General features: G+C 35.9%; 1 protein-coding gene across 7 annotated transcripts in view; it reads right to left on the bottom strand.

The window, feature by feature from the left end:
- MPDZ (multiple PDZ domain crumbs cell polarity complex component) overlaps positions 1–27,520 on the bottom strand; it is a 146,055-nt gene that overhangs the window by 78,156 nt on the left and 40,379 nt on the right. For all 7 annotated transcript variants that reach the window (XM_064490200.1, XM_064490202.1, XM_064490203.1 and 4 more), the window contains exons 4-15: positions 20,334–20,543; positions 19,720–19,859; positions 18,694–18,907; positions 17,879–18,007; positions 16,102–16,311; positions 13,397–13,511; positions 12,962–13,050; positions 7,711–7,894; positions 6,831–6,920; positions 4,141–4,250; positions 1,537–1,683; positions 491–655 (exon numbers count right to left, since the gene is read on the bottom strand). In XM_064490200.1, the coding sequence (XP_064346270.1) occupies positions 491–655; positions 1,537–1,683; positions 4,141–4,250; positions 6,831–6,920; positions 7,711–7,894; positions 12,962–13,050; positions 13,397–13,511; positions 16,102–16,311; positions 17,879–18,007; positions 18,694–18,907; positions 19,720–19,859; positions 20,334–20,543 (1,803 nt within the window). The remainder of the gene's footprint in view (positions 1–490; positions 656–1,536; positions 1,684–4,140; positions 4,251–6,830; positions 6,921–7,710; positions 7,895–12,961; positions 13,051–13,396; positions 13,512–16,101; positions 16,312–17,878; positions 18,008–18,693; positions 18,908–19,719; positions 19,860–20,333; positions 20,544–27,520) is intronic.

Here is a 27,520-nt window from a genome sequence, read left to right as displayed (position 1 = left end):
CAGTAACCGTGTGCCAGGCACTGAGCTGGGGAGGTTATGCAAAAGTGTCTTTTACCACACGCGTACTATAGACTCACTAATTTCACACTTTAATTTTCTCTTCTGTTAAGGGGGCAGGGAATGAGTGCCTATTTCATAGGAATACTGTGAATAAATTATTCACACAGGTATTATGTAATAATATCTAATATTACATTATCTCATTTATCACATAGAGCAACCCTCCAGGACAGTCATCATGACTTAGATTTTAAAAAGGAGAAAAGTGAGATTCAGAAAGACGAAGGACTTGCCCAACATCACAGAGCAAGTTACGTGCCAAGCCTGGTTCAAACCCAGGTCTGTCTGACCCCAAGATCTACCCTATAAGCCATGGGATTTGTGAGGAAATCAAATATCAAGTAAGAGAAAAGAGGCTTAAAAATGTTTTAATGCCATTTAGCCTTTCCATTACATATTCAGCTCAGTCTCACATCCGCAGATCTCATACCTGTTCTGTTAGTTCAATGTCACATAAGTCCAGGCTCTCCAGTCCTGGCCGGGCGGTGGCTGGCACAGTTCGACGGCAGCACACCATTGTCACCTCTATAGGCAGCTCTTTTAAAATAGTCACCACATCTTGGTGACTCTCCCCAAGCAAAGTTATGCCGTTCACCTGTGCAAAAAGAGCCGCCATCCAAGAAAGAACATTTCACACCATGCTAGTCTCTATAAAGCAACTTTTAATTAAATGAATATAAATTGTACTAAGGGGATTTCCACAGCTCGGCTGTGCTCAGCATCATAGTTGGACCCGTGGGAGAAGTGTTATCTAAAACCACTGACATGCAGCTTTAGAGTCTTGTTGGAACTGGACCTTCTAAAGCACTCACCGGAAAATCACTAGCTTTCACCCACATTGCATATGCCAGTGTAATAGTTTGGAAAGGAAGAGTTAATAACATCATTACCAAAGGGGGAAGGGAAAAGGAGAAGTTTATGTTTAATAATACTTTATATCATTATTAAGTGAAAAAAAATGGAAATGGCACATGTTGTATGCTACCATGTTTTTAAAAGTAGGAGAAATGAACATACTCAAATTTTCTTACTTATTAAAAATATCTGCAAACTGCATAGAATCAACTATAACAGTAATTACACCTAATAAGGGGTGATGAAAATTATGTGGAATGGGAGAGAAGAGAGACTTTGTGCTGAAGTGTATCACTGTGTTCTTTGAGATTCTGAAATATGTGATTTTATTACCCACTCTAAAAACTGAATGTTCAAAAATTTTAAAGAAAGTTTTTATAGTTCTCTAGATCAAAAAAAAACCAACAAATTAAAAAACACACACGTACATGGAGTTAGGTGTGAAACTCAATATACATAAAGATTGGAAATTTCACTTTGGGTGAATTTTTATTTGTGTATCTCTCTCAAGTTCCCTTTAGAGGACAAATTTAAAAGAAGAGCTTCTTATTCACCACATTAAGCTTCCCGCAGCCTTTTCAGAATTTTAGTTACAGAGGGGAAAACAGGGTAACTCCTTACCTCCAGTAGCTCATCTCCACTGAAAAGCTTCCCGCTGTGTCCAACAGGACCTTCTGGTAGAACAGATCGGATAAAATGATGTCCCACTGTTGCTTCCAGACTTATCCCCAACCCACTGTTCTCACTGAACTTGCTCACGTGGGCCACCTGGAAGGAGAAAAACCATCCCAATTCTAATGTTCTTTCATTTATTTGTTTGTTTTTCTTCTCATGTATTTTATCTTCACCCTCAAGGTCAAGTTTCTCACAACTTTGCAAAAACTTGTAAAGCTGCAAACCTCTGGAGCTTTGCCTTGGAAAGAGTACTGACATCTGTCGGTTTCTTAAACCAACACAAACCAAAAGGAAGCAGTCACTTGCAAGCACCCAAGATGCTCTGCAGGAATGTTGATAACAGATGGTGGTTACCAGAGACAAAATCAAAAGTCTGAGCTCAAACGACAGTATGGAAAAGACATACCCTTAGCACTTCCCATGGGCTGGGGACTGTGCTAACCCCATTACACAGATCACCTCACTTACCTGTCATAAATAGGTACAATGTCTGTCCTTGTTCTTCCCAAATTAGGAAAAAGAGGTTCTGAGAAGTCACCTTCAATTGAGTCCCAAAGCTAGAAAATTGCTTTGTACCTAAGCACTCTGGTCCTATAGTCCCCAACCTCTGGACCTTACACGTACCAGGGGATAACACGTGTCTTTAAAAGTGAATCAAAGCTTAAAACAGAAAGAAAAAACTTCCTATTTCCTACTGTTACACTAATATGTAAATAGTGAAGAACGCTGGGACATCACCATTTTCACAGAGTCCAATAATTACAATATTAAAATCAGAAGGTATACTAAAGATGATTTATTTCATCCCCTTTATTTTATAGCTAAGGGAACTGAGGGATAGAGGGACTAAGAAAAATACTGTGTAATTATAATAGACATTTTCAGGTCTTAATGGTAACAAGCACAGGGTCAATGCTAGAAGCTACATTATCTGACTCTGAAATCTAATGCTGGATGAAATCCTTCTACCCCTTAAAACCCAATTTAGGTACCACTCCCTCCGAGCAGCCCTCCAGGATCCCATTCACCATGCCCATCAATCCTTCTCTCTACTACACACTCCTCCTATGGTTTCATGTGTGCTGTGTAACTATGGAGCAAACTACTGAAGTCCAAAATATGTCGTATTTACCTTTGTCTGATGAAAGCCAATATAGCTTAGTTCTTTCTTACTTATAGTAACATTCGGCCCTCAATAGATGACTGGAAGTGCCACCAGGAGAGCATGCGCACAAAGGACAGTTAAAAGTTCACAGTCTCCCATCTGACGTGTGTGACAAAAGGCCTAGGGAAAGGGTGCTCTTTACTATTCAATTACCACCTGAAGAGACACAGCCGCAGTCACGTGTGCCGGCCACGCTAACCCTACCCCTACCCCGGAGAAGGAATCCTCCAACTCTCTTTTCATGTTAAATTAACCACAGTTAAGCTGGACCTTGTTGTATGGTTCCTTGATTCAATTTAAAATGGTCATAGCAGCTGAACTTGCTCAAATATTATCTAACTATTAACTAACTTGATCGCTTAAAAAAAATCTTTGTCATGAGGATATAAAAAACACTAAGAATACTGCCTGGCACAAAGTACTCAATAAATGCTGGTTATTATTAACCTTAAATCATTATCTGTTGTCTTTTATCTCTTCTTACCTAGAGTTACTTGAATATTACAAGAAATACGAAAAATTCTACCTAACCTAGTATTTTATTTTTCCATTTGAAATCCCTGAAATCTGTTGATATATATCTAAAGATTTGTAACTTATGTCAATTTTGTTAAACATCTTTTTAGGACAGCAGATTACAATTGCTACATTAGGTGTGCAAACCGTTAATAAACATAGAACACTCACGACGGCTTAAGTGCTATGAAAAAAGCATACAGCATAAAATGCCTTCCGGAGAGAAGTGCAGAAGAGTGACAAAGAAGGAGTCGGAAAAAGCCCTTTCACAAGTCTGCACACAGGTCGTGACAATTTCAGTTTTATTTTTAAGAAAATTCTGTCATTCTATTCTGACTCCTTCCACCGGACTCCCCAGGTACAAGAATCAGAAAAACCCTTCCCAGTGTCTATATAACATACACCACTGCCAGACATACTGATGGATTGTAAGTTCTACAACTTTCATCCCATTTATTTTAGTTCCTTGGTTAATCCGACTTTCTCCAAGTTGGATTTTTTAACATCTGAATCAGCACATTTAGGTATTCGAAAAAAACCCTGGGCACGTGCTACATTCTCGAGGACTCTTTATGACAGCCATCTTTATTACTGTCATGAACTTCCTGCTCAAATACAGTTAAAAAGTTACACAGGATTATACTGTATAGCACAGGGAAATATACACAAGATCTTATGGTAGCTCAGAGAAAAAAATGTGACAATGAATATATGTTCATGTATAACTGAAAAATTGTGCTCTACACTGGAATTTGACACAACATTGCAAAATGATTATAAATCAGTAAAAAATGTTAATAAATAAATAAATAAACTCATCAAAAAAAAAAGTTACACAGCTAACTTTTTAGAAGGGTAAGCTGACCTACCACTATTTCATAATTAATCCCCATAATCCTTTGCCACTTGGTCAGCAGGGCCGCTTCCTCTTGCCGCGCGTCTTCTATTTCTCCCATCTCAGCTGACAGTAACGGATACCCTGAAAGAGTCAACACGGTTAAGTCAGTGACGTACGACAAACGCCTCTGTATCTTAACGTTCTGTAACAGGGACCCTGTGATCAGAACCTGTTTGCCGTATCAAGTCTGACTCTCCAACCAATATATGAGTTACTCTTATTTCTCTACACATTTTAATAATTCAGTTTAGAACCCTATCATCTATACATTCCAACACTGTTCTCTTTTAAGAGATATCTTTTCAGTCTTAACTATATTTCCATTGAAGTATCCATGTATTACCTAACTTTTATTTAAAAGAACGAGGATTCTAAGCTCCAGAATTCACTCGGTAGTCCCTCAGTGACTCTACAGTAAAAAGCCATGCCGTCTTCTGTGTTAATCTATTTCATTTCCACTTGGTTCTACACAGTAAAGAAGGGAGCAGGCTACACCTTAGCAATAACAAACAAGGAATTAACAAATAATATATGTGACTGTATGTACAATAAGAAAATATAAATAATAAGAAACAATGAAAAACAGAAAACATGTTATTAAAATCCTATAATTGGAATCCTACTAATTGGCCAAAGGGAAAGAAAAAAATAGAAAAGAAAATCACTAAGCAAATTATGCAAACAATACTGATTTAAAACAGTTTAGCTAAAATAAACTGATTAAGAAACATTTCCAAGTCATTTTCAAATTTTCCATGTCATCATAATTTTACTCATAAAGGTTGTCTTCTAAAGAAAAAAACAAACCTCTACAAGACACTACTCTCTAAATGAGATTTTCAACATCACTTTTAGCATTCAAATTTCAGATTTAAAGAGTATTCCAAAATTCAATTTCTCATTTGCTGCCTCCTCATTAGTGAAATGAATGAGCTTTTCCTCCAGGCTTATTTTTCAGGTTTGTTATGCTTTAAATTAATAAAATGATTTTTTTTTCTCCTTGAGAAACTGGAAACAATAAAATACATATTTTTTGAAAAATTTGGAGACTAGCTTCCTAAATGAGTGTTTTCTCTTCAAAAGTATATTCAGTTCAAAGAGGGATAACTGTGCAGGGGTGAACACAGATGACAGGAAACCATTCAACCCGATGAGGGTTAGAAAAAGGAGGGTCAGCCGAGTCCACCTCCTCCCACAGCCCCTTTCTCTGCATCTGCTGTGTTTACACAGGTGGGCAGTGATTCACGCAGGGTGGGATTTGGATTTGAGGAAGGAGAGAATCTGTCAGCTGCTGGTAACAACAGTCTGAGATTTGGATTCATACACACAGCCTACAATAACACAACCCTCAAGTCGACCTCTTTCCCAACTGCCTCAAAACTAGATTTCAGGTAGATCCCCCAAATCATCAAGCCCAGTCTTCTGATGTTACTGAGAAGTCAAATGATTTGTCCAGGTTCACACAGTGAGTCAAATTTTGTGGAAGAGGTAACAATATTTCATCCTCTGTCTGAGGACCAGCACTAAGGTAGATGCATTAAGAACATTAAGAATTTTTCCTTATTTTTGTTTTAAAAAGAATGTGGGAACCCTGATTACAAGCCTACACGCCCCCCCCCTCAACAGGCATATGCACATTCCGCACAGCAACACAGATGGCTGAGCCTTCAAGATGATTCCGCACACCCGTCCCCTCTTACTATCCCAAGTTTCTTATCCTTTCCCACTACTCCTGATATTCAGTTAATCCTAAATAATTTCTACTACACCTATTAGCGTAAAAATGGCAGAATCTGACTAACACCTGTGAATCCTACACATTTCACTCCTGGGAATCACTGCAAACACAAATATTTCTTTAAAATAAAAAGGGTAAATTGCAATTTTCAGCAGAAAAATAAAACCTTTACTAATAAAGGAGTAAATATCTTAAAGAACTTCAAAGTCTCAATATAAATATTTAGTGAAGGGCAGAATTCACATAAAGAAGATGAGCCTTGGACTTTTTCCAGCAGATTTAATTATCAAACACCTATAGCAACAGAACAGGTGAGGGAAGGACATAACAGTATTCAGACTAAAAAAGACGGCAGCAGGATTCTGGCATCACTGCATAGAACACAATGCCGCTCTAAACAATTTTTTAAAAGTTTGATGAATTCTAGGTTTAGAGTGAGAGAAATCTCAGAAAGATGTAATCATTTCTCTGTATAACTCCTTTCAAAATTTAGAACTTTCGAAAAATTTAGAAGAAAAAGACCCCAAAATATGGAGAGTTTCACTCCTAAGGTCTTACGCTTTAAAGATTCTCTTGTGTTTATTTTAAAAACACTTTATAACTTTATCATTACTTGCTCAAGAGACATGTTGGCTCTATCTTAAGAACTAAGGGGATTGGAACAAAACCATGTATGTAACTGAATGATTCCTAAAGGTCTCGTTAAAAAGTAGAAGGAAAAAAAAGACTGACTCAACAAGAAAATCTGCCAGCTATACATAAACTATTTTAAACTACTAGAATAATTAATCACATCTATAAATAAGGACTTACAATAATCTCTTTTTGAAAGTTTTTTTTTAGTAATTTACAATGTATCTAGAGTTAGAATCACATTTATAAAAATAATTTCTCTAAAAAAAAAGTAAAGAATATATAATAACCTGGCTCCAGGTGTTTACATTCTTCTTCAGTTGGTAATGTACTGGTGTTTCTTACTGAAGATAAAGAACCTTCATCTTCTTCATAATTTTCTTAAAGATAAGATTTTAGGAGTTAATGTCTAATATAATCAAGCACTTGAATTTTTCAAACCCCATTTTATTTATCTGAACATCTAGATGGGAGTTTGCTTTTTGTAGGTAAACGTTTCAACAACCACGTGTACTTAAAGGAAAGTGCTCCTGTTAATGGGACATGCCTCCCTGTCTCGCAGACGGCATAAATACCAGGATGCTCAATAGTCAGAAATGAAACAGCACCTGCAAACCAACAGCCTGACTTCTACCAATGAACCCTTACCTCAGTGAGCTGCAGGGGGATTTCAGGAATTTTCAGATATTCATGTACAAACAGCTTAAGAAGGACATTCCTGAACATGCAACTAAGTCTCAGGCTGTCCCGTCCCAGCTAGCCAAGCCTAAACGTGGGACTGAAGCTGATTCCTTTGAGGAAAGGCTGGGCGTTTAGAAATGTCCTAGGGCCCACACACATCATCTAGGCAGAACAGTTCGCCTCTGAAGGGAAAACGTGGCAATGACACCCAAGAGTAAGGCGAGGGCAGAAAGGTAAACTGCACATGTTTCTAAATGAGAAGTGGTGGCTGCATGAACGGGACAGAAATCCGCTTTACTCAGAGCCCATTCTACAGCCAACGGACGCGTCACTGGTCTAGTTAATCCCAACTTGATTAAATTCCCTTTTTACTTGGTTCATAACGAATAGTTAAGACTAAAAACTATCCTTTAAATAATTTCAGAATTAGAAGAAAAAAATCAAAATGATGTCAGAATCTAACCGAAAACCAGGTTACTGTGGCCTCACCTTTGCTTACACCGGCATTAATGGGAGACGCAACCGTGCTTTTTGCGACGTCCTCCCCCGCGGTGAGCTCAGCATCCTGCTTCGCTCCTCTCCTCATTAGTGTCAGGTGCACAGTCTGTCCTGTGTGTCGCAACACCTCTACTGCTTGCTGATTGGTAAAACCCTGAAGGTTTGTGCCATCTACCTATAATAGGAAGATGATGTATTGAGAAATAAACAAAGAAATAAATGGATATTTGTATTACCAACTCATCAAATGTGTGGTTACTGCTTGTCAGTGAGAAGGGAACTGGGAATGAGTATTCCCCTGACTGGGGAAGGCGCTAACACCTGTCTGGGGACCAGCACTAGCTCAGATGCACTGGAATCACTCGAAGTGTTTTGTTTGTTTTAGTACAGAATAAAGGGTCTCACGTCTAGAAATGAGCCAGCAGTTCTAGGGTGGGGCCCAGGATATACCATTTAAAATATTTTTGTATGTTTCTCAGGTGACCCTAATGCACAGCCAGGTTTGGAAAGCAGGACTTGCCGGATAGAGAGGTACTAGGGAAGACAGGGAATAAAGTGGTCACTGAGAGTGCTGACCAATTCCAAAATCATATTTAGACTGGCTTTCAAGAAAGAAAGACGACAAAACCACCTTCCTTTTTATTTCTTGGCTTCTTCAAAAAATATATGTGCTTTTCCCTTTTTCTAGTTCACAAATGTCAAAATACTTGAAGATGCCCCTGTGATCTCTCCAAACCACAGACATGATCCTGTCACCTAACAGTGCCTCCCATAGAACACTCCTTAGGACAATGCTCCAGATTCTCAACATGGCTTAGAATGGTGTCAACTGTCCCCACCTCCTATCACTGACCTCATCCTGCACAATGCCCCTGACTCTGCCCTCGAGCCCTAGACGACCATTTCCATTCCCCTGACCTGCAGCTCCCCCTTCAGCCATGAGGTCTGTGCAAGTCCTGTTCCCTCAGTCTAGGCTCTCGACAGTCCACTCCAGCCAACGTGCTTTCTCATCTATTCACTTAGAAAACACCTACAATTGCTTTACATCTCAGTTCAACAGTTACTTCCACAATTAAACTATCTCCATGTCCCTGACTATAGTTAAAGTCCCGCTCACCATTTCTCCTTCATAGCACTTAACAGAAATTTCATTTTACATTCTCTGTCATTACATGGTTTATGACTGCAATCTCCAAGAGGACAGGCAGTGTGTCATCTAAATATGGTGCTGTTCACATGGGAGATACTCACAAATGGGAACTGGCTCACATGTCAAAGATTTGTTTGTAAATCAAATTCTATTTTGGAATAAATGAAGATTATAACACCTTATTTTTAAATTCATAAAATTACACTGAAAACATTTTGGAAAAGTGGAACAATAAATTAAATGTTGAAATTCAAAGCCATTGATATTCCTTTCAAACTGCGACAGCTAGAATGGCTGTGTAAGCGTCATGCTTTCCTAAGCACAGTGCTGACCACATTAGGCATTCAAATATTTAGTCAATAAATGGGGATTACATTAGACCTAGATCAGTGGTCTCCCAGATGAAGTACCCTCACTGCAGAAGCTTCTGGAAGATTATAATAAAATTTTAAATCAAACATATTTTGAAATCTCACTTGTTTTATATATAAACATATATACATTAACTAATATGAGACAATACATATATTAATATATATATAAAACAAAACATAATATATATAAAACAATATGTCATATAAGAATATACAGAGAAAAGAGGAAGGAGAAAGGAAGAATTTATATATATATTTTTAACTGATGGAGGTACTCAGTCAAAAATCTAGAGACCTCTGATCTAAATGATCCACCTTATACTCTGCAAGTTATGTAATCTCATATGATCCTTTTGAGCTAAACGGCAACTTAAACACAGGTATCTCTCTCCTCTTTCCTCCCACCTCTACCTTGTTGATACCCTTTTGGACAGAATAATAAAAATATAATAACAGAAAAAACAGTGTAATAAAACTGGAAACCATGGAAGACAAGTCCTTACATCAGTAACTTGGAGAAACTTCTATTCAGAATGAGTACGTAATTTTATCTAATGACAAGTTTGGTTAACTTGAAAAAGAAAAACAGAGTCCTTTTATTAAACAATTCTTACATAGAATACCAACATATAATGTGCCAAAAAAAAAAGTCCCATTTGCTCTATCCCCTCTCCTGTAATGTCTACAGTGAAACCCTAGGGGTCAACAGAGTACAATTTGTAAAGCAGGAATCTTATAACAAAAGTTTCATGTTTTAAAACAATACTTCCTCAGATAGTAAGGAACAATTTCTTAATTTTCTTTCCATCTCAACAATTACAAAATTAAAACAGAGCATAGTTTCAACAGCTGCTGCCAAGAAAAAATTGGAAAAAAAAAAAAAAAGACAGCAGTTGTGAAAATGCAACTAGTGTGAAGACCTTTATTACTCAAATCTCCAAAGCCCACAAGATGGTGGTGTTTTGCACAAAATGAATGCATGATCAAAAGTACTGCATGATTTTCTCTGGGAGTCTGAGACGCCTCTAACTTTGAAGTAAGAGAGGGCAGCTAAAACCTGAAAATCAGAACACTGGTGAGAGCAAAGACAAGTGATTTTATCGAAAACAAGAAGACTTCAGAAGAACGGAGCTTCCACTTCTGAGCCAACAATTTCCTTCAGTACTGACCAGGCCTTGGCAAAATTACATTTGAGACTCCATTTATATCAGAATGAAAACAACAAGCTTGAAAGGAAGTTTCTATGAGACACTTTAAATGTGCATCATTTCAGGCTCTCAATAAATACCTGCTTGATTATTTAAAATGTACTTACATGCCAAGTATACTAGGTATCTTAAATAAATTACTCTTTCGATTGTCCTAAAAATCACAGAAGGGATGTTACCTTATCCCAGTTTTGTAGATAAAGGAATCCTGGTTCTTGCAGAACGGTTAAACATAGAGTTATATGATCCAGCAATTCCATACTCCTAAGTATATACTCGAGAGAAATGAAAATATACATCCACCAAAAACTTGCATATGAATATTGATAGTGGCATTGTCCATAATAGCCCAAAAGTGGAAACAACCCAAATGTCTATCAACTGATGAATGGATAAATAAAATGTAGTATGCCTACACAGTGGAATATTATTCAGCTATAAAAAGATATTAAGAACCGATACCTGCTGCAACACAGATGAAGCTTGAAAACCTTATGCTAAACATAAGAAGCAAATCACAAAGAACCACCTACTGAATGATTCAATTTATAAGAAATGTCCAGAACAGGCAAATCTACAGAGACAGAAAGTAGGCTGATGTTTGTCTAGGGCTGGGAGGATGCGGGAATGAAGGAGTAACTGCTAATGGGTGTGGGTCTCTTTAAAAGATAAAGAAAATGTTCCAAAGTTGGTTGTGATAATGGATGCACAGCTGTGAGGATGCCAAGAGCTTCTGAATTACATACTTTAAATGGATGAACTGTATTTTCTGTGAGTTCTATCTCAGTAAAGCTGAGTTTTTAAAAAAGCTTTCTACTGGATTAAAATATACAGTATGGGGGAGGGAGTACATTACCTATGTTTTCAATATGTAATTCTTTATCAGATACGGATTCATTCCCTCTCCCTACCTCCTTTTCCTCCAAAATAAAAATGTAGTTAATTTTCCTTGTATGTTAAAATGGAGATACAACAGGGAAAGCTCTTTTCCAGAACACAGCCGCCTTAGGTGGCAGGCACATGTGGTCTTCAGAGCAGATTTCAAGAGGTGAACAGATGTAGTTAGGAGTTTTCTAGAACTTAGCCCAAGAAGAGTCAGGGAATTACAATGGAGAAGCAAAGGGCAGAGATAAAGAACATCTCTACCTTTTTTTAAATTGATGTAGAAAACACGTAACAGAATTAACCACCTTACCCATTTTGAGTAGTGTTAAGTACATTCACACTGCTATACAACAGACCTCCAGAACATTATCATCTTGCAAAACTGAAACTCTACACCCACTGAGCAGTTCACTTCCCCCTCTATCCAGTCACTCACAGTAACTGTTCTACTTTCTGTTTCTCTAAGTTTGACTACGTCAGATGCCTCATCTAAGTGGAAACACACAGTATTTGTCTTTTTGTGCCCGGCTTTTTTTTACTGGGCATAATGTTCTCAAGGTTTATCTATGCAGGTTTTGTTTATCCACTTGTCCCTAGGTGGACATCGGGGTCACCTTCTCATCTTAGCTGCTGTGAGTAAAGCTGCAATGCACAAGGACTCTTCTATCGTAACATTCTACATCTTTACTATGATGCCAAAGGAAACAACAGAGATTAAGTACACACAAACAAATACATATTAAGATAGATCAGCATTCCCCAAAATGTATTCCAAAGAATATTAGTATATGTTTGAGGAAAGAAATAATCCATGATTACAAAAGTTTTAGAAACTGTGAAGCAAAAGAGTTAAACAAGTTTCTTTATTGCAGAACTCATCAGTCTTTGACTTTTCAATGTGCAATGTGAATTCTTAAGGAACCATTATCACATGCAGTTTTTCCTAAACTTACTTCATCAGAAAGCCCTTGATGCAGGGTCTCTTGGATGTGTGCTCTGAGAAGCACTTAGGGTAGTCCGGTTTCTAGTGAACACTGAAATGAGAGCTGGATTCTTTTTACACTACCTTGTATAGCCATATGGTACCAAAACATACTAATGTTACTAGGATAATAATGATGAGCTTGATCTAATTAAGAGAAGAGAGGTTGGATTTTTTTTTTAAATTACTATTCTTTATACTCTTACAGCTAAAATAAGCCCTGGTCATGGTGACAACAATCAGAGTATCATTCTGCTGATGTTAAAAAAAAAAATGCACACATCCCAAATTTAGATTCAAGTATACTAAAGGTTATAACATTTGGTCTTTAGCTTTGGAGCATCTGCAACTAAAATATAAATATGATTATTAATGTAACAACCTCATTAAAACCAGAAATCAGATATATCAGAATTTATTCAAGAAAGAGTCCCACCTTTAGAACTGAGATCAGTATATGTTCTATCCAATGCTCTTACTGCCACAAAATAATAAAATGAGTAATTGGAATGACAGCCTTAAATCACCAAAGCAAGCTTCAATTAGTACAGAGCTACCAGCAGTTCTCAAAACCAAGTAAACTAGGAGGATGCATTTCTCAACCATGAAAATTAACGAAGCTGTCATTAAACGTGTTACTTACTGCTATAATTTGGTCCCCAATTTGGATTCTTCCATCATGTTCAACAGCACTGCTCTTCGTAATGCTCTTTACAAAGATTCCTGAAGGTTCTAAGATTAGAAACAATAGAAATGTTTTGTTTTACTATCCACAAAGCACACTCAAAAGAGTATCCATCCTCTGTTCTCCAAATTTAAAGTCCTAACTTTAAATAGATGTAAGTCAACAAACCACACAAACAAAACCACTAGGAGAAACATCACCTACAGAATAAGACAACGGTTTTGTCTGAAAAATAGTATCAATCACTAGCATTAAATTATTCCTAAGGAAGTTTTCAATCAGTTTATCCAAAAATCTGAAAATATATTATGTTGATTCAACATTTCATAAGACGATGATATTAGAAGTAATTGCCAAGGTAAAAGAAATAAAATACTCATGTTCAAAAACTACCTAATTTTTTATCTCCAACGTAACCAGCAATGGTAATTCCTAATCCTTGGACGTTTTTCGTGAGTTCTACATCAAATGTCTCATTTTCTTCACTTTTCTGAGTAGAAGCATCAACCTGAAATAAAATTTATAAATAAATATACAGAGAAATAAACATGTAAACAAACAAGATAAGCTTTTTAAAGCCACAACCTTTGTTTATGAAGAATATGATACAGCTGAGTGTCAGAAAATTCTTTTAGAGAACTGTAACAGGAGTTACTCCTTCAGTCTTGACCAGATGCTTGAGCACGGCATTTTTACTAAAAATGAATGTCAGCAGTAAAGCTGAACCCCACCCTCTTCAGATAAATACATAACTGTTTGTGTGCACAAAATATAAAAACTCATATAGTTTCTTATTGACAAATTCTACTTTCAGAGATGGCTCATCTTCATTTTTGAAGGAGTCAGGATGTAATACAGTTGAAATAACTCATGTTTTGAATTCACATCAACAAGTTCAAACCTAGCTTTTGCCACTGAATTTTTCTAAGCGTCACTTTACTCAACTGCCCATCAGGGATACAAACAAGTCCAGCTAACATTTACTGAGCAGTATTTATGTAACAGGTACTTGACATGTCCCAACTCATTTACTCTTTAGAATAAGCCTAGGAGGTGGGTACAATTACTGTCAATTTTTCTCTGGGGAAACCGAGGAACATAAACTTTTCCAAGAACAAACAGCAAGCAATCTAGCAGAGGCAGAATTCAGATGCAGACGAGCTGGTTGCAGAGTCCTTGCATTAAATGCTGCACAGTATGTCAATCCCTCCTAGAGCGTAGGGGCCATAGTGTCCACTCAGGACATGCTGTTATTACCAGCTTAAGTTGGTAGCTGATTCTAATGCCATGAATATGAATCTGTCTTCTAGATATATGACTAGTAGACTGATTATTTTCAAAACCACTGAAATGTACCAAAGAGCTAATTTAAAATTGTATTTGCTTTATAAATTCACAATTTAATATGAAAAGCTTTTTTTAAGGAAAGCATGCCTTCCACAATTGATTTCCTTCATTCCTAGAACGATAGCTGAAAGCATGTTTCTCTAATATGCATCACTGTTATTATATATTGGACCGCAGGGTTCTGAATTAAGCATGAGTGGACTAATGTAATAAGTCAGCAACAAGCTGTTGGCATTATATACTAGTGTGGTGTCAGCAGATTCCACAGGAACCCCAGAAAGATCACAACAGAACGAATCCTGTAGTTCAAAAGGACATGCAGGTTGGGGCTGGCTGGTAACACTTTCTGATCTAGTTTAAGCACACTCTGACTATATCTCACTGATAGTCCACCTAAATGAGATTTAATTCTATAGTAAAGTTTCATTTTTTTTCCATTGCATATAATTATCTGTGCAAACTTAGCAAAAGTTTAAAGTTTAGATAATTACAAGAAAATGACAGGATGAAATCTGCTTCAATTGAAACAAATGTGTTTTCTATTTTTAATAAGACTTGTGCGAGCGCTATTTTAGAGGGTGGCAATTTGACTATCGAATGGTTTTAAAAGGGGCACAAGCTTCAGAAATGATGATATGCACAGAATAGATATTCTTCTAAGCTTTCAATTACATCAAGTGGTTTTCGGTATTGCATTCATTTATATATTGCTGAATAAAATGTTTTGTTTACCACAAAAGAATGCCATTTAAATACTTTCATAAACAGGCTTTCTTTCTTTCCTTCTTTCTCCCTGTAAAAAATAGCAACCAAACTGAATCCTAAAAACAACAGAATCATGGAAATTTTAAGTGTTCTAATAAAGTTTTCAAGGGTTTGTGGAGGAGGTTAGGATATTAAAGAAAGAATTTGTAGCAACTGTGTTAGAAAAAAAAACTGTAATAGAAAAAAGCACAGAGATGTTTTTAGATCTATGAGAAAGGAACGCAAAACTTGCATTTGCTATAAAGCTCGTCTAGAAATTGAGTGTAATTCTCTTCTTAAATATTTAAGAAATTTCTGGGGAAAATCATTTTGTTGATATTCATACACTATAGTCCTGTGACCTGAACTATTTGAGATAATCATCACATTCCAATAATTTTGAAATGTCCCAGTTTTTCATATCAAGTTAAGAACAAAGATGGACTGCTATGCCTATGAATAAAGCTTCTGTTACAACCCTCAAAGTATAACTTTAGTTTAAAAAATTATATAACTGGGTCAAGAATAGCCACTTCTCACTACGAATCTGATAACAGTTCTACCTTAAAACAATAACACTGAAAGGTTTTAGTATGCTTTACTCATCCATTCCCGCCACAAAAAAGACACTAAGAAAAGAAACAGAATGACTGGAATTTACAGCCCACCTTATAGAGGAGCTTCCAAATAAGAGAAACAATTAAACATTTTAGGTATTAGTAGCAAATAATTCTTTAAAATTTCATCCATATTTCAAAACATTATCCTCATAAAAGTGCTGCTTAGAGAAAAACGTAAAATAGTGAACAAGGATTTTTAAGCAACCTTTCGCCTGTTATACACTTGTTCCTAATTAATAATTAGTGCTGAAACATCTGTACATTTGAATTTTGTTTCATTCTTTAGCATTAATATACGAACATTAATAAGTCTAGTTTATAAATAAACACCACTGTCATCTAAGTGCTACAGTCTGACTTTCCCATTAACTGTTTTTATTGACTTACTCGCATCTCTGGCGTCGAAGAGGAGGATGAGGACAGCGTGACACCCAGAGAGGTGGATGCTGTAGGCTCTTCTATGGCACCTCGTGCGATCATCAGCTTGACTCTATTTCCACACTGTCGGAGGACTTGGGCTACTTGCTCGCTGCTCATTCCTGCTAGATCTGTGTCACCAATCTTTAGAATGTGGTCACCACTGCACAATCGCCCATGCTAATAAGTAAAAAGGGTCTGATTAATCAGGCTTCTACTATTATTAACTTCATCAGAAAAATCCTAAATGAGGGAATGGGAATAATAACCAAATAAAGCCATGATATGAATTACCAATCATGGTACATTAAACATGTGGTTGTAATGTTAACTGTCTTTTGAAGCATCCTAACATCATTCAATGTGACAGAAGTCAATGAAATTCACAAATATTCTTAAACTCAATAGTCAGTATGAGCTTTTCAAATTGTTTTCTACCCACTTAACGCAAAAAAATATTAGCCTTTCTGTGAAATTTTTGAGATATACAAAAAAAGAGAAACTGCCATTTAGGAAAGATGAAGTATAACTCACCATACAAATATGTATTACTCAGAATATGGTATGAACCACAAAAAAGCACTGAGTGAATACCACAATCTTCTGCCTTGCCATTTCGATTATAAATATCCCTGAAGAACTCATTTGCAGATGAAATCCTTGTGAGATGTAAATTTAGACAGATTGAGGGAAGTGAACAGCATTCTTATAAGCTTCCATACAAACACTGTCCACTAGAACCTTCTGCAATGATGAAAATGTTCTGCACTGTCCAATATGGCAGCTACAAGGAACATGTGACTACAGAGCACTTGAAATACAGCTAGCCAAACTGAGGAACTGAGCTGGTAATTTTATTCCATTTTAATTAATTCAAATTTGAATTTTAAAAAGTGACATATGGCAAGTACCTACAGTAATGTACCGTGAAGCTTTATATAGAAGATTAAGCTTATTTATTGCAAGCTGGTCAATTAGAGAAATTTCACTGGATACTGCTTGATACAGGCATATCATGGAAGGAAGAAACTGTGCATATCATTGTATTATGTCATATATACCTCTGTGGATAAGGTTGCCCATAAATCTGACTTTCACTTATGAATATGAATACTTGATAAACCTGACTTTCTAAGTAAGTTCAAATATAAATGCAAAAGCAAACAGTTTTATAAATAAAATGTTATAACCAAAGCAAAAGAGAGACTAGCAGAACTTGTCAAATTAAAATATACATCATAATCAGTAATTTTAGTTTTCTCACATATATTCTAACAATGTTACACAGCATAAATGGCAATGCTTTAATGAACTTCTCTACATAAAAACAGGCTGTGCTCCATATAAAAGTGACCCATCACTAAAGGGATAAATAAGATGAATCTTGCTTTTTCCTCCAGTGATGATGTATTCTTTTTCCCATGATGCCTTGTGGCTATAAAACAACTACCGAGGCTTATAAATCTGATATAGGATCATAAAATAAGGGATAGCTACCTCTACGATGATCAAAACAACCCCCCGGGCTTTAGTCTGTGATCACTATCTGTATCTGTAATTGAAGTCAAAGTCTCTTTTCAAATGTTTTTCTCCCCATGTCTAAGAAAAAACACTTTACAAACAGCCCAGAATGTTCCAACTCAGCTTCCTTGACATTATCTAAGGCCCGTTTCTTCTTTCTAACACGTAAAGGACGAAGCCGAATTTTGTGACAAAACAGCATAAAAGACCTGCTGGAGCAGCTTACTTGATCAGCCACTCCTCCAGGCAGGATGGTCTTCACGATCACGCCAGTTGCTTTTCCTCCTACGATGCCAAATCCCAGACCAGAACCGTCATTCACCAATTCAATAGTTTCTACATGCTGCCAGTGAACCTGAAAACAAAGCTCCCATATGAATCTGAAGGAAAACTAAAATTTTTCTCAGTTGAAATTCTTGTGAATATTATTTTGTGACTAGTATTAAATAATTAAAGAGCTGAGACATAATACTGAGCCTTAACAGTGTCCCTTTCATGTGGTGCACTTCCCTTTCAACAGACTGTCACTGCTAATGGTATCATCATTCCTGAAATTACCAATTTGCCGCATTTAACCAGGTAAAAGCAGACAGCAATTTGCAAGATTCTTTACAGAACTTTAAAAAAAAAAAAAAAAAGATCAAGGAAAAAGGAAAAAAAAAAGCCTACTTAGCTGTGAAGAATTTTTTCTGCATAAATCCTGATACACAGGATTCCTAATTAGATGACTTAAAGTCTCTGACAGCTAACTGTTAACAACTTACGAAGCAAAATCGAGATTACATTTGTTTACAGATAGAGTCCATTTTTAAGGAACTAATTTTTTTTTAAGGAACGATGTCAAGTTAAAAGAAAATAAAGAAAAGAAAAAGCTTTTTTAGAAGTCAGAAACTTAATCATAATAACATAAAAAAGTATTCTAGGCTAAAGAGAGAGAAAAGAACAAAAAGGCAAAAATCCAAGAAGTACAAAGAACCTGTACAAAACCAAAGAGACCTAGAAAAATATGTTCTGCTCCTCTTTAAACTCTAATGTACTCACCGGATTCGAGTGAGCTGAAATTGTGCTGGCCACAGATGGAGAACGGGAAACTATGGGGCTGACCAGCTGCGGCAATGAGCCTCTGGCGATAACCAGCTGGACATTATCCTTGGCTTTCTGCAGGATGCTGATGGCCTGCTGATGTGTAATTGTCTGATCAAGTGCCTGTCCATTAATAGCAAGGATCTGATCAGTTTCCTTCAATCTTCCATCTCTAAGATTGAAAAAGGAGGTAAAAGATAACTGACAGCTCTCAAGAAAATGACAGCTTTGGCGTGCATTTCACGGTTTTTTTCATTCTGTTTTCTGACACCCACACTTGGTAACTGTTCTCCTGTTCTACTTTTTAAAATGTTTTTTCTATTTATTTCATTTTGTATCTATATGAGATGATGTTCACTAAGCCTATTGTGATAATCATTCCACGATGTTAAGTCCAATCATTATGCTGTACACCTTGAACTTACACAGTGCTATATGTCGGTTATATCTCAATAAAACCGGAAGGGACAATGTATGTGGACTGGATCCAGTTGACCCACCCCTAATCAACCCCTCCCAGGTTAAAGTCTACTTTTCAGCTACCCACTCAATCTATACAACATATGTGAGGTGTCCTTATCTTCCACAAACGAAAGCAGAGATGCATATACTTACTTGCTGCTTTGAGTACATTAATAAAACATAGCTCAAATTATCATAGGTCATGCGTATACTTTTCTATACTGTAATTTAAAATCAAATCAAAAGAGCACATTTAATAACAGTGAGAATAAAGTCCTGCTCAAATTTTTCTTTCCTTATTAAAAAATGTTTAGTTAAACATTTAAAAAGGACTCTCCTTTCAAAGGACTTTCTTTTTTTTTACCATAATAATGTTAATGATTTCATGATTTCTAAAAACTAGTTAACAGCAGGTTACATTCAGTTTTTTATCTGTTTTTATTCATTTTTGTTTCTCGAAATTCTCCCAAGCTAATCAACACCTTCTGACTGTGGTGTCAGAAACAGAGGAGACAGTCTCACCTGTGAGCCACACTGCCCTCCTGGATCTCCTGCACAAATATTCCCAGTTCTCCCCGGTTCTCACTCCTTAGTCCCACAACACTAAACCCAAGGCCTCCACAGGGAGGTTTGAGGAGTTCGAAAACTTCAATGTGGCGACCCTGCTCAGGAAAAGAAGCAAAAATGGTCATTAAATGCCAATCACTGCACTCACAGTCATCTTATTAGTGGCATTATTCTGTTTTTAAAAATCGACAAAAATAAAAATATTTTTCCTAAGATAATCTTTGTCACTCATCACCTAGAAAGAGACATTTTATTTATCCTCAAGAATATTTCTGGAACATAATATATAAAGCTCAGTGTAAAATGCTATACTAAAAAAAAGGAATAGAAAAATCTCTGAACCACCCAAGCTCACAAAATTTACGTCTTTTTCATTCCATTTTTTTCAGATATTATGTCTTCATAAACAAAGTACTTTAAAATATATTTAACATAATATATAATATCTGATGTGTATATTTAACATATATAAAGTAAATATATAAATAGTCTTCAAATTATCCAGGACCAGATTACACTCTTAAGATATAATACCTTCTATCACAGCTAACATGAAGAAATGCTCTTACCTGGGCCATATTTTTGATCAGTTGATCAAATTCATCACAAGCAGGTTTCCCATTGATGTGTGAAGTACCCAACCCTGTAAGAACTTCCAGATTCCCATTATTTGGAGACAATAAAAACGACTCATTTTGCAGCGTAGGAATTACAGTTGGGCTGAGATGCGGAATATGGGCACATTCGACGTTTGAAATTGCCGAAGTTGCAATGTTTACCTAAGAGTAATGGAGATTATTAACAATTTTGACATTCCATAAACTAATTCACAGAAACCATCCCAAGAGGGGTAATAATGAAGTACATACAAAATTTCAAAACGTCCATACCCTTTTATTTAGCAACTCTATTTCAAAAGATTTATTTCAAGGAGAAAAATTAGAAAAATACACAAAAATATACGTACTAAGATGTTCGAAGCAGCAGTATATTTAGGTGAAAAAAGTTTTAAGAACTAATTATCTCCTGTGTTCAACTTCAGGGTACTCATTAAAACACACAAAAACACGCACATCCATGCACACTCTCTTAAGCGAAAAAGCCTAGTTAATGAACAATAAGTATAGTATAATTCATTGTACCTTCAAAATATGCTGAAATGTGCGTTAAACATCTGGAATATACAAACCAACCAACAGAATACTACGTGTCCTCAAGGGATGGGATTCCAGGGGGCCATTTACATAATTTCTACAATGCTTGAATTTTTACAGCAATTTATGCGGTAAAGAATTCAATCTCTCCAAAGAGAGGCCTGGCCTCTGTCCCTAGCTCCTAGGAAGTAATTTCTAAACCTTCGGAATTTCCCAGGTGATAGAAATGTCTTTGTCATTCATGGTGGGCCGAGGCCACATGGTCTCAGCACAAATGCTGACACTAGGTTAAATCACATGGGCATATCAGTCATGCCCATGAAATCATGTTCCAATAAAAACTCTGAAAGTCAAGCTCAGGTGAGATTTCTGGGCTGGCAACACCGTACGCATACTGTCACAGGAGGACCTGGGGAAGGGAACACTTCCAGAGGAAAATGGAAGCTTCAACATTTGGAATCCTCCCAGATCGTGCTGTGCGGCTCTTTCTTCGGCTAATTTTTAGCCTGTATCCTATCCCTGCTAAAGACCATAACCAAGAGTATAATGGCTTTCAGTAAGTTCCACTGGTCCTTCTAGTGAACTGCTGAACCTGACGGTGGTTTTGGAGACCTCCCTAAATGCACAGCTGGTATCACAAGAGAGGGTGGTCTTATGTGGACTCTTCCTTCCAACTCTGTATTTGGAGCTTAACTCCTGGCTCTTGGTGGCACAGGTCCTGGGCAGAGCTCCCAGTCTGAAGGACTGTGCCCTCAAACCTCACAGTACGGTTAGCTCCGGGTATGATGACATTAGTAAACAACAACAAAAAAAGGTCTTTCCATTTTTGAAAAGTATTCTATAATTACTTGTGCCTGTTATACAGAGAAAAATAATCTAATAAAAATATATAAATAATATATTATTAAATAATACATTAAATATCAATGTTTATATATAATACCATTATAATTTAATTATTAATACATGAATAAGAAATATAACAATTAACAATATTTAGTTAGAGCAAAATAATCATTAAAACAGTATAAACAGTCAATCCTAATTTCAAATTTCTATAAGGTATCTGGAATATAGCTTTTTATTTACAATTAATCATAAGTAAGGTTACACCAATGATGTTTTTGGATCACTCTCTGAACTCATCTCCCAGCACTTCACCCTTCGTTCACACAGCTCCAGCTACACTGACTACTTCACTGTTCCTCAAACTGCCCAGCTGCTCTCTCTAGCAGCCACGTCCATCCTTCCCCTAAGTGTTCACATGCTTACGTCTTCACTTCTTTACTCCTTCCCAGGGCACTCAGCGCCACCTCAAAGAAGCCCTCCCTGACAACCCTAACCGAGACAGCACCCCATCATTAGCTGCATGAGCCTACCCTGCCCTGTTCTCCTTTGTGGTGCTTATTATCGCCTGCATGCACGCTGCTGTCACGGAGCTTCCATCCCTATCAGTGGAGACAGGCTAGAACGCAGACTTCTTCAGTGGAGGAATCTGCCCTTTCATTCTCTGTTATATTCTCATTCTCCAGGACTGTTTTGCACAGAGCTGGCATTTAATATACATTTGCAGAATAAATGTGTATTCATTTTTGAAGGACCTATTCTGATCTGATGTCCCCAACAACTCTTCAAGAATCACTATTTGCATTCTAAAGATAACAAAATTACACCCTCACACATGTAGTACGTAGATTATGACCTGGCTTTTTTTCATCATGGTGTTCCTATAATCTTTGTGTTATACACAGAGCAAACAAACACTTAGTATCAACTCCAGTAAATGGCTTCCACTGACAGAGCAATCAAAATATTTCACAATATGTCACCAATCCAGGCCTAAGAGTTTGTTACCTGTCTGTAAAAATAAAACAGAAAACTTAGTAAGTTACCAAGGTTACCAATAATTCACCATCATATTGGCTATCTACAACCACAGATGAAAGAGATCAGTGTGTCTGAGGAAGAGGCTTTGGGGAATCCTTTCAAATGCTTATTTTAAAATCTAAAGCAGGCACGATCAATTATTATTTTTTCAAAAGCAAGTTTCTTATGCCAAACTTGATTTTTTTTTTAACCTGAGCATGACAACTTAAATAAGTCTACCAGCAGAAGATACACTGTTTCAGGTTGAAGCAGATGGCGTAATTGTGAAAGTTGTGACAGGCTGAAGATCCCACACACCAGGACCTAATGCCTATGGTATGTCTGCAAAGGGAAAAAATATTTCGAGTTTTGCTACAGTGAGCCAGAATGAAGAAATAACATTGTAAGAACAAAGAGTCTATTCATAAGAAGTAGAAGCTCCGATATTATGTAAGGATAAGGCATGAAGGCATTTCAAGAGTAAAGTTATATATACATATGAAGTTATATGACATTGAATATCAATTATCTTCTCCAAATATGTTAAAGGTTTCACCAATGAATCCTCCTATCTCTTCCCGGCCACTGAGGTCTACATACATGTAAACGCAGAGATCACAATGTAAAAACTGTAATTTAATTACATCATCATACAAAAGGCTAGTTTTTAAATCTGAAATTTTATACCCATCTGAAAAAGCACAAAGGCACTTTCTGATTCTGCCACAGCTTTATTAAAATGCCTTTTTAGACTATAATCTTGAAGAATGGGAATAAATCTTCTTGCCTTGGTAGGTCTGTTCATAGCAGACACAGTATAAATGTTTAATAAAAAGAACTTGACTCCAGTCTTGGTTTATAGAATATAAAATAAACAGAAGAAAACACAACTATCTAGTGATTTTTATATACAGATAAACAATCTGCATAATTTATGGAAGTTGCTAGTAAATGAGCAAAAGTCACCAAATAATTATCTGTTTTCTGTTTAACTTGTGGCTATTTCATTCTAGAAAGTTTTTTTATGTTCTCAGTAACAAACATACATTCACTTATTAATTTATGGATTTTACTTAAAACATATATAGTCATTCACAAATATTCTGATGTACGGGAGGTCCCTACCTTCTTTCTTCGATAAACCACATTCATATAATATGGAATCCTTTTTTAAATTTAGCCTCTTTAAAAGGTGAAGCAAGAATCTGGACACTTGAGGAACAATTTCATTGCAGAAACCTACTACATTTTTATGAGATCTTTCCTCAATGTTTCAGTTTCACCTAGCACAACCAACTCACCAATGATGACTTTATCAATTCACTTATGTAGTCTCTGTAAAGAATTTAAGTAAGTTTTCATACAAAAATATCTTTTGCCATAAATTTTATGTAACACGATAAAGCGATACAAATATAAAGATAAACACGATCGGCATAAATAGCTCTAAGATGACTTTTTGATAAATGTACACTTAAAGAAGCAAACAGACCAAAAAAAAACCTGAATAAACAAGCATTAAGTGCTCTGGGCATCAGTCAACAGCATTACAGGAGAAAAGAATGGCATCCTTTTACCCGGCAAGTAACTCACTTGGAGGTGTACTAAGAGAACTGCTGCTTCTGTAACAGCATCCCAAGAAAACAAAAATTCTCTTTAGCTCTATATACAGTTATGCTCACTCTGTGGAAACAGCTGTATCAGAGCAGCCCTTCCACTGAGATCAGTTAGAAAATTTGCTTAAAAAGCTGTTTCAAAAAAACTTTAAAAGATCAAAAGGAAACCCTAACTTCCGCCATGTTATATTCGTAAGTAAATCAGTTCGCCCAGCCCACATTCAAGAAGGCGTCACACTAGAGCGTGAATACCAGAAAGCAGAGATTATTGGTGTCGACCCTGGAGGCCGACTACCACAGCGTAGCACAGCAGAGCCGCAGAAAGCCAAGACAGAGGGAAGATCTTACAAGGCACCAGAGCAAAAAGGGACTTTATCTTCAAAGAAGGATAAAGCTGGCATCTGACTTCTCAAGTGAATCAATGAAAGACGGACAATAACAGAATTTTAAAATTCAAATTAAAAAAACCTGACAACCTAGCATTTTCAAAACACCTCTCCCACACAAATCCTCCCACACAAGGCTCTGTCTCAGATTTGTGCAAAAGAGATTCCAAAATAAAATTTTAGGCAGAAAGGAAAGGATCCCTGATGGATTTTCCCTAATGCAGAAAAAGAAAAAACTGAAGAGCACAAGAGTTTTAAAATGTAAGTAAATCAATAGAAATTGCTTAAAACACTTATTCTAAAATTTTGAAGTTTTAAATATGTAGAATTAAGCTACATTAGTAACTACACAAAAGACAGGAGTAGGGTAAATGCAGTTGAAATGTATTAAGTTCCTTTCATTTTCCAGGATGTAGTGAAAGTAGTAATTAAAGTAGAATCAAGTAAGTTAAGGTTACGTATTTCTGACAAAGGACTCACATCTAGAATATAGAAAGAAAATTCAAAACTCAATAGTGAAAAAACAATCCAATTAAAAAAACTGAACAAAAGACACACAGAGACATTTCACCAAAGAAGACACATGGATAGCAAGAACATAAAAAGTGTTCAGCACTATTATTCATTTGAGAAACGCAAATTAATACCACAAAGAGGTATCACTACATAACTTTCAGAATAACTAAATAAAAAAAATAGTGACAAGAGCAAATGCTGATAAGGATATGGAGAAAATGAATTGTTCATACACTGCTGGTAGGAATGTAAAATGATAGAGCTCCTCTGGAAAACAGTTTGGCAGTATCTGAAAAAAAACTAAATGTGTATTCACCATCTAATCTACCAATTGCACTCCTGGACACTTTTCATAGAGAAATGAAAACCTATGTCCACACAAAAACATGCATACCATTGCCCATAGCAGCTTCATCTATAAGAGCAAAACAATGAAAACAAACAAAACGTCCCTCAGTAAGCGCATTTATAATATGGAGCAATATTTAGCAATAAGAAGCAAAAGATTAATATACACAACAACCTGAAGGGGATTGCAGAAGGATTATGCTGAGTGAAAAAAAGATAATCTCAAAAGGTCACATATGTTGTGCTGATATTTTTATAATAGTCTTAAATTGATTCAATTAAAGACATGGAAACGGCTGCTGGGGTTAGGGATGGTGTGGAATAGGGAGTTGGATATGAATGTAAAAGGAGATCTTTGTGGTGATGGATAGGTCAGTACGTAGATTGTGGTGGCAGTTACATAAATCTATACAAGTGAAAAAATGACAGAAATTGAAAAAACTGACACACGTACCAGTACGTTTTGTGGCATGATATTTTACTTAAATTAAGATGTACCCACTGAAAGAAATTTGGTAAAGTACACACAACTATACTGAAAACTTCCTGTGAATCTATGAGTAATTAAAAATAAAACTATTTTTAAGTTAAATAGGTCAAGGATACTTACTGTAATCTTCAGGGCTACAATAAAAAATAATGAAATTAAGTATAAATAACATGCTAATAGAGGAAGAAGATAAAATAAAAAGTTAACCGAATACAAGAAAGGCAAAAATGAGTAAGTAAGAAAACAATGGTAAAATAAAATTTATCAATACTTACATTAAATATGAAGGGGTTAAATACTCAAAGTAAGACTTAAACTGTTCGATTAGATAATCCAATAAAACCCACATGCATGTTGTTTACCAAAGATGTAAGTTAACAATAATAAAAGAGATACAAAAAAAATGAAAGTAGAAGGATGGAAAGAAGATAAGCCACATTTCCATTAACCAAAAGAAACCCGGTAAAGCTAAACTAGTTTGAGAGAAGTAGATTTTAAGGCAGGAAGCATTACTAGAGGTAAAAAGGAACAATTCAAAGATAAAGGGTCAATTCAGTAAAAAGATAAAACAATCCTGGTAATCTAAAAAAAGAATCTCAAAACAGGTAGGGCAAAAGGACTCAGAATCCAAATGAGAAACAGGCAAATCCATAATCATAATTAGAGATTAAAACACATCTCTCTCACTAACTGACAGAATGAAAAAAAAATCAATAAGAATAGATCTGAACAACATGCTAAATAAAGTTGCTCTAAATGGCAAATATAGAACACTGCACTCAGTAACTGCTGAATGCTGAATTCTTTTCAAATACAAAATAAATATTCATCCAAACAGACTATAGGTAGTTCAAAAAGCAAGTATCAACAAATATCAAAGAACTGACAAACAGATGACCTCTGATTACAGTAAATTAAGCTAAAAATCAATAACAGAAAGATAACAAGAAAACTAACATATGTTAGTCAAGTAAGTAATACATTTCTAAATAAATCATGGGTCAAAAAACTTTTATTAAAAATGAAACAGTTTGAATTGAACAATAATGAAGATACAACATACCAAAATTGTGGGATGCAGCTAAAGACATACTTACTTAGAAATAAATTTATAGACCTAAATGAATATATTAGAAAAAAAATGAAAGATTAAAAATCAATGAGCTAAGCATCTGTATCCAAAAGTTAAAATAACACACCAAACCCAAAAAAAGAATAAAGTAATATAGGTGAGACCAATAGAAAAAAAAATACAATAAATTCAATAAAGCCAAAAGTTTGTATTTTGGAAGAAAAAGGATTAATAAAACAGATAACCCTCCAGCAATGTTTCAGAAATTGGACTTTATTATAATTTTTTTAAATTTCCAGTCATCAAAA

Source organism: Camelus dromedarius, chromosome 10 (assembly GCF_036321535.1).
Source record: "Camelus dromedarius isolate mCamDro1 chromosome 10, mCamDro1.pat, whole genome shotgun sequence".
In the NCBI taxonomy this organism is placed as follows: Eukaryota; Metazoa; Chordata; class Mammalia; order Artiodactyla; family Camelidae; genus Camelus; species Camelus dromedarius.
The sequence above is the reverse complement of the archived record's forward strand: the minus strand, read 5'-3'. Positions and strand labels throughout refer to the sequence as shown.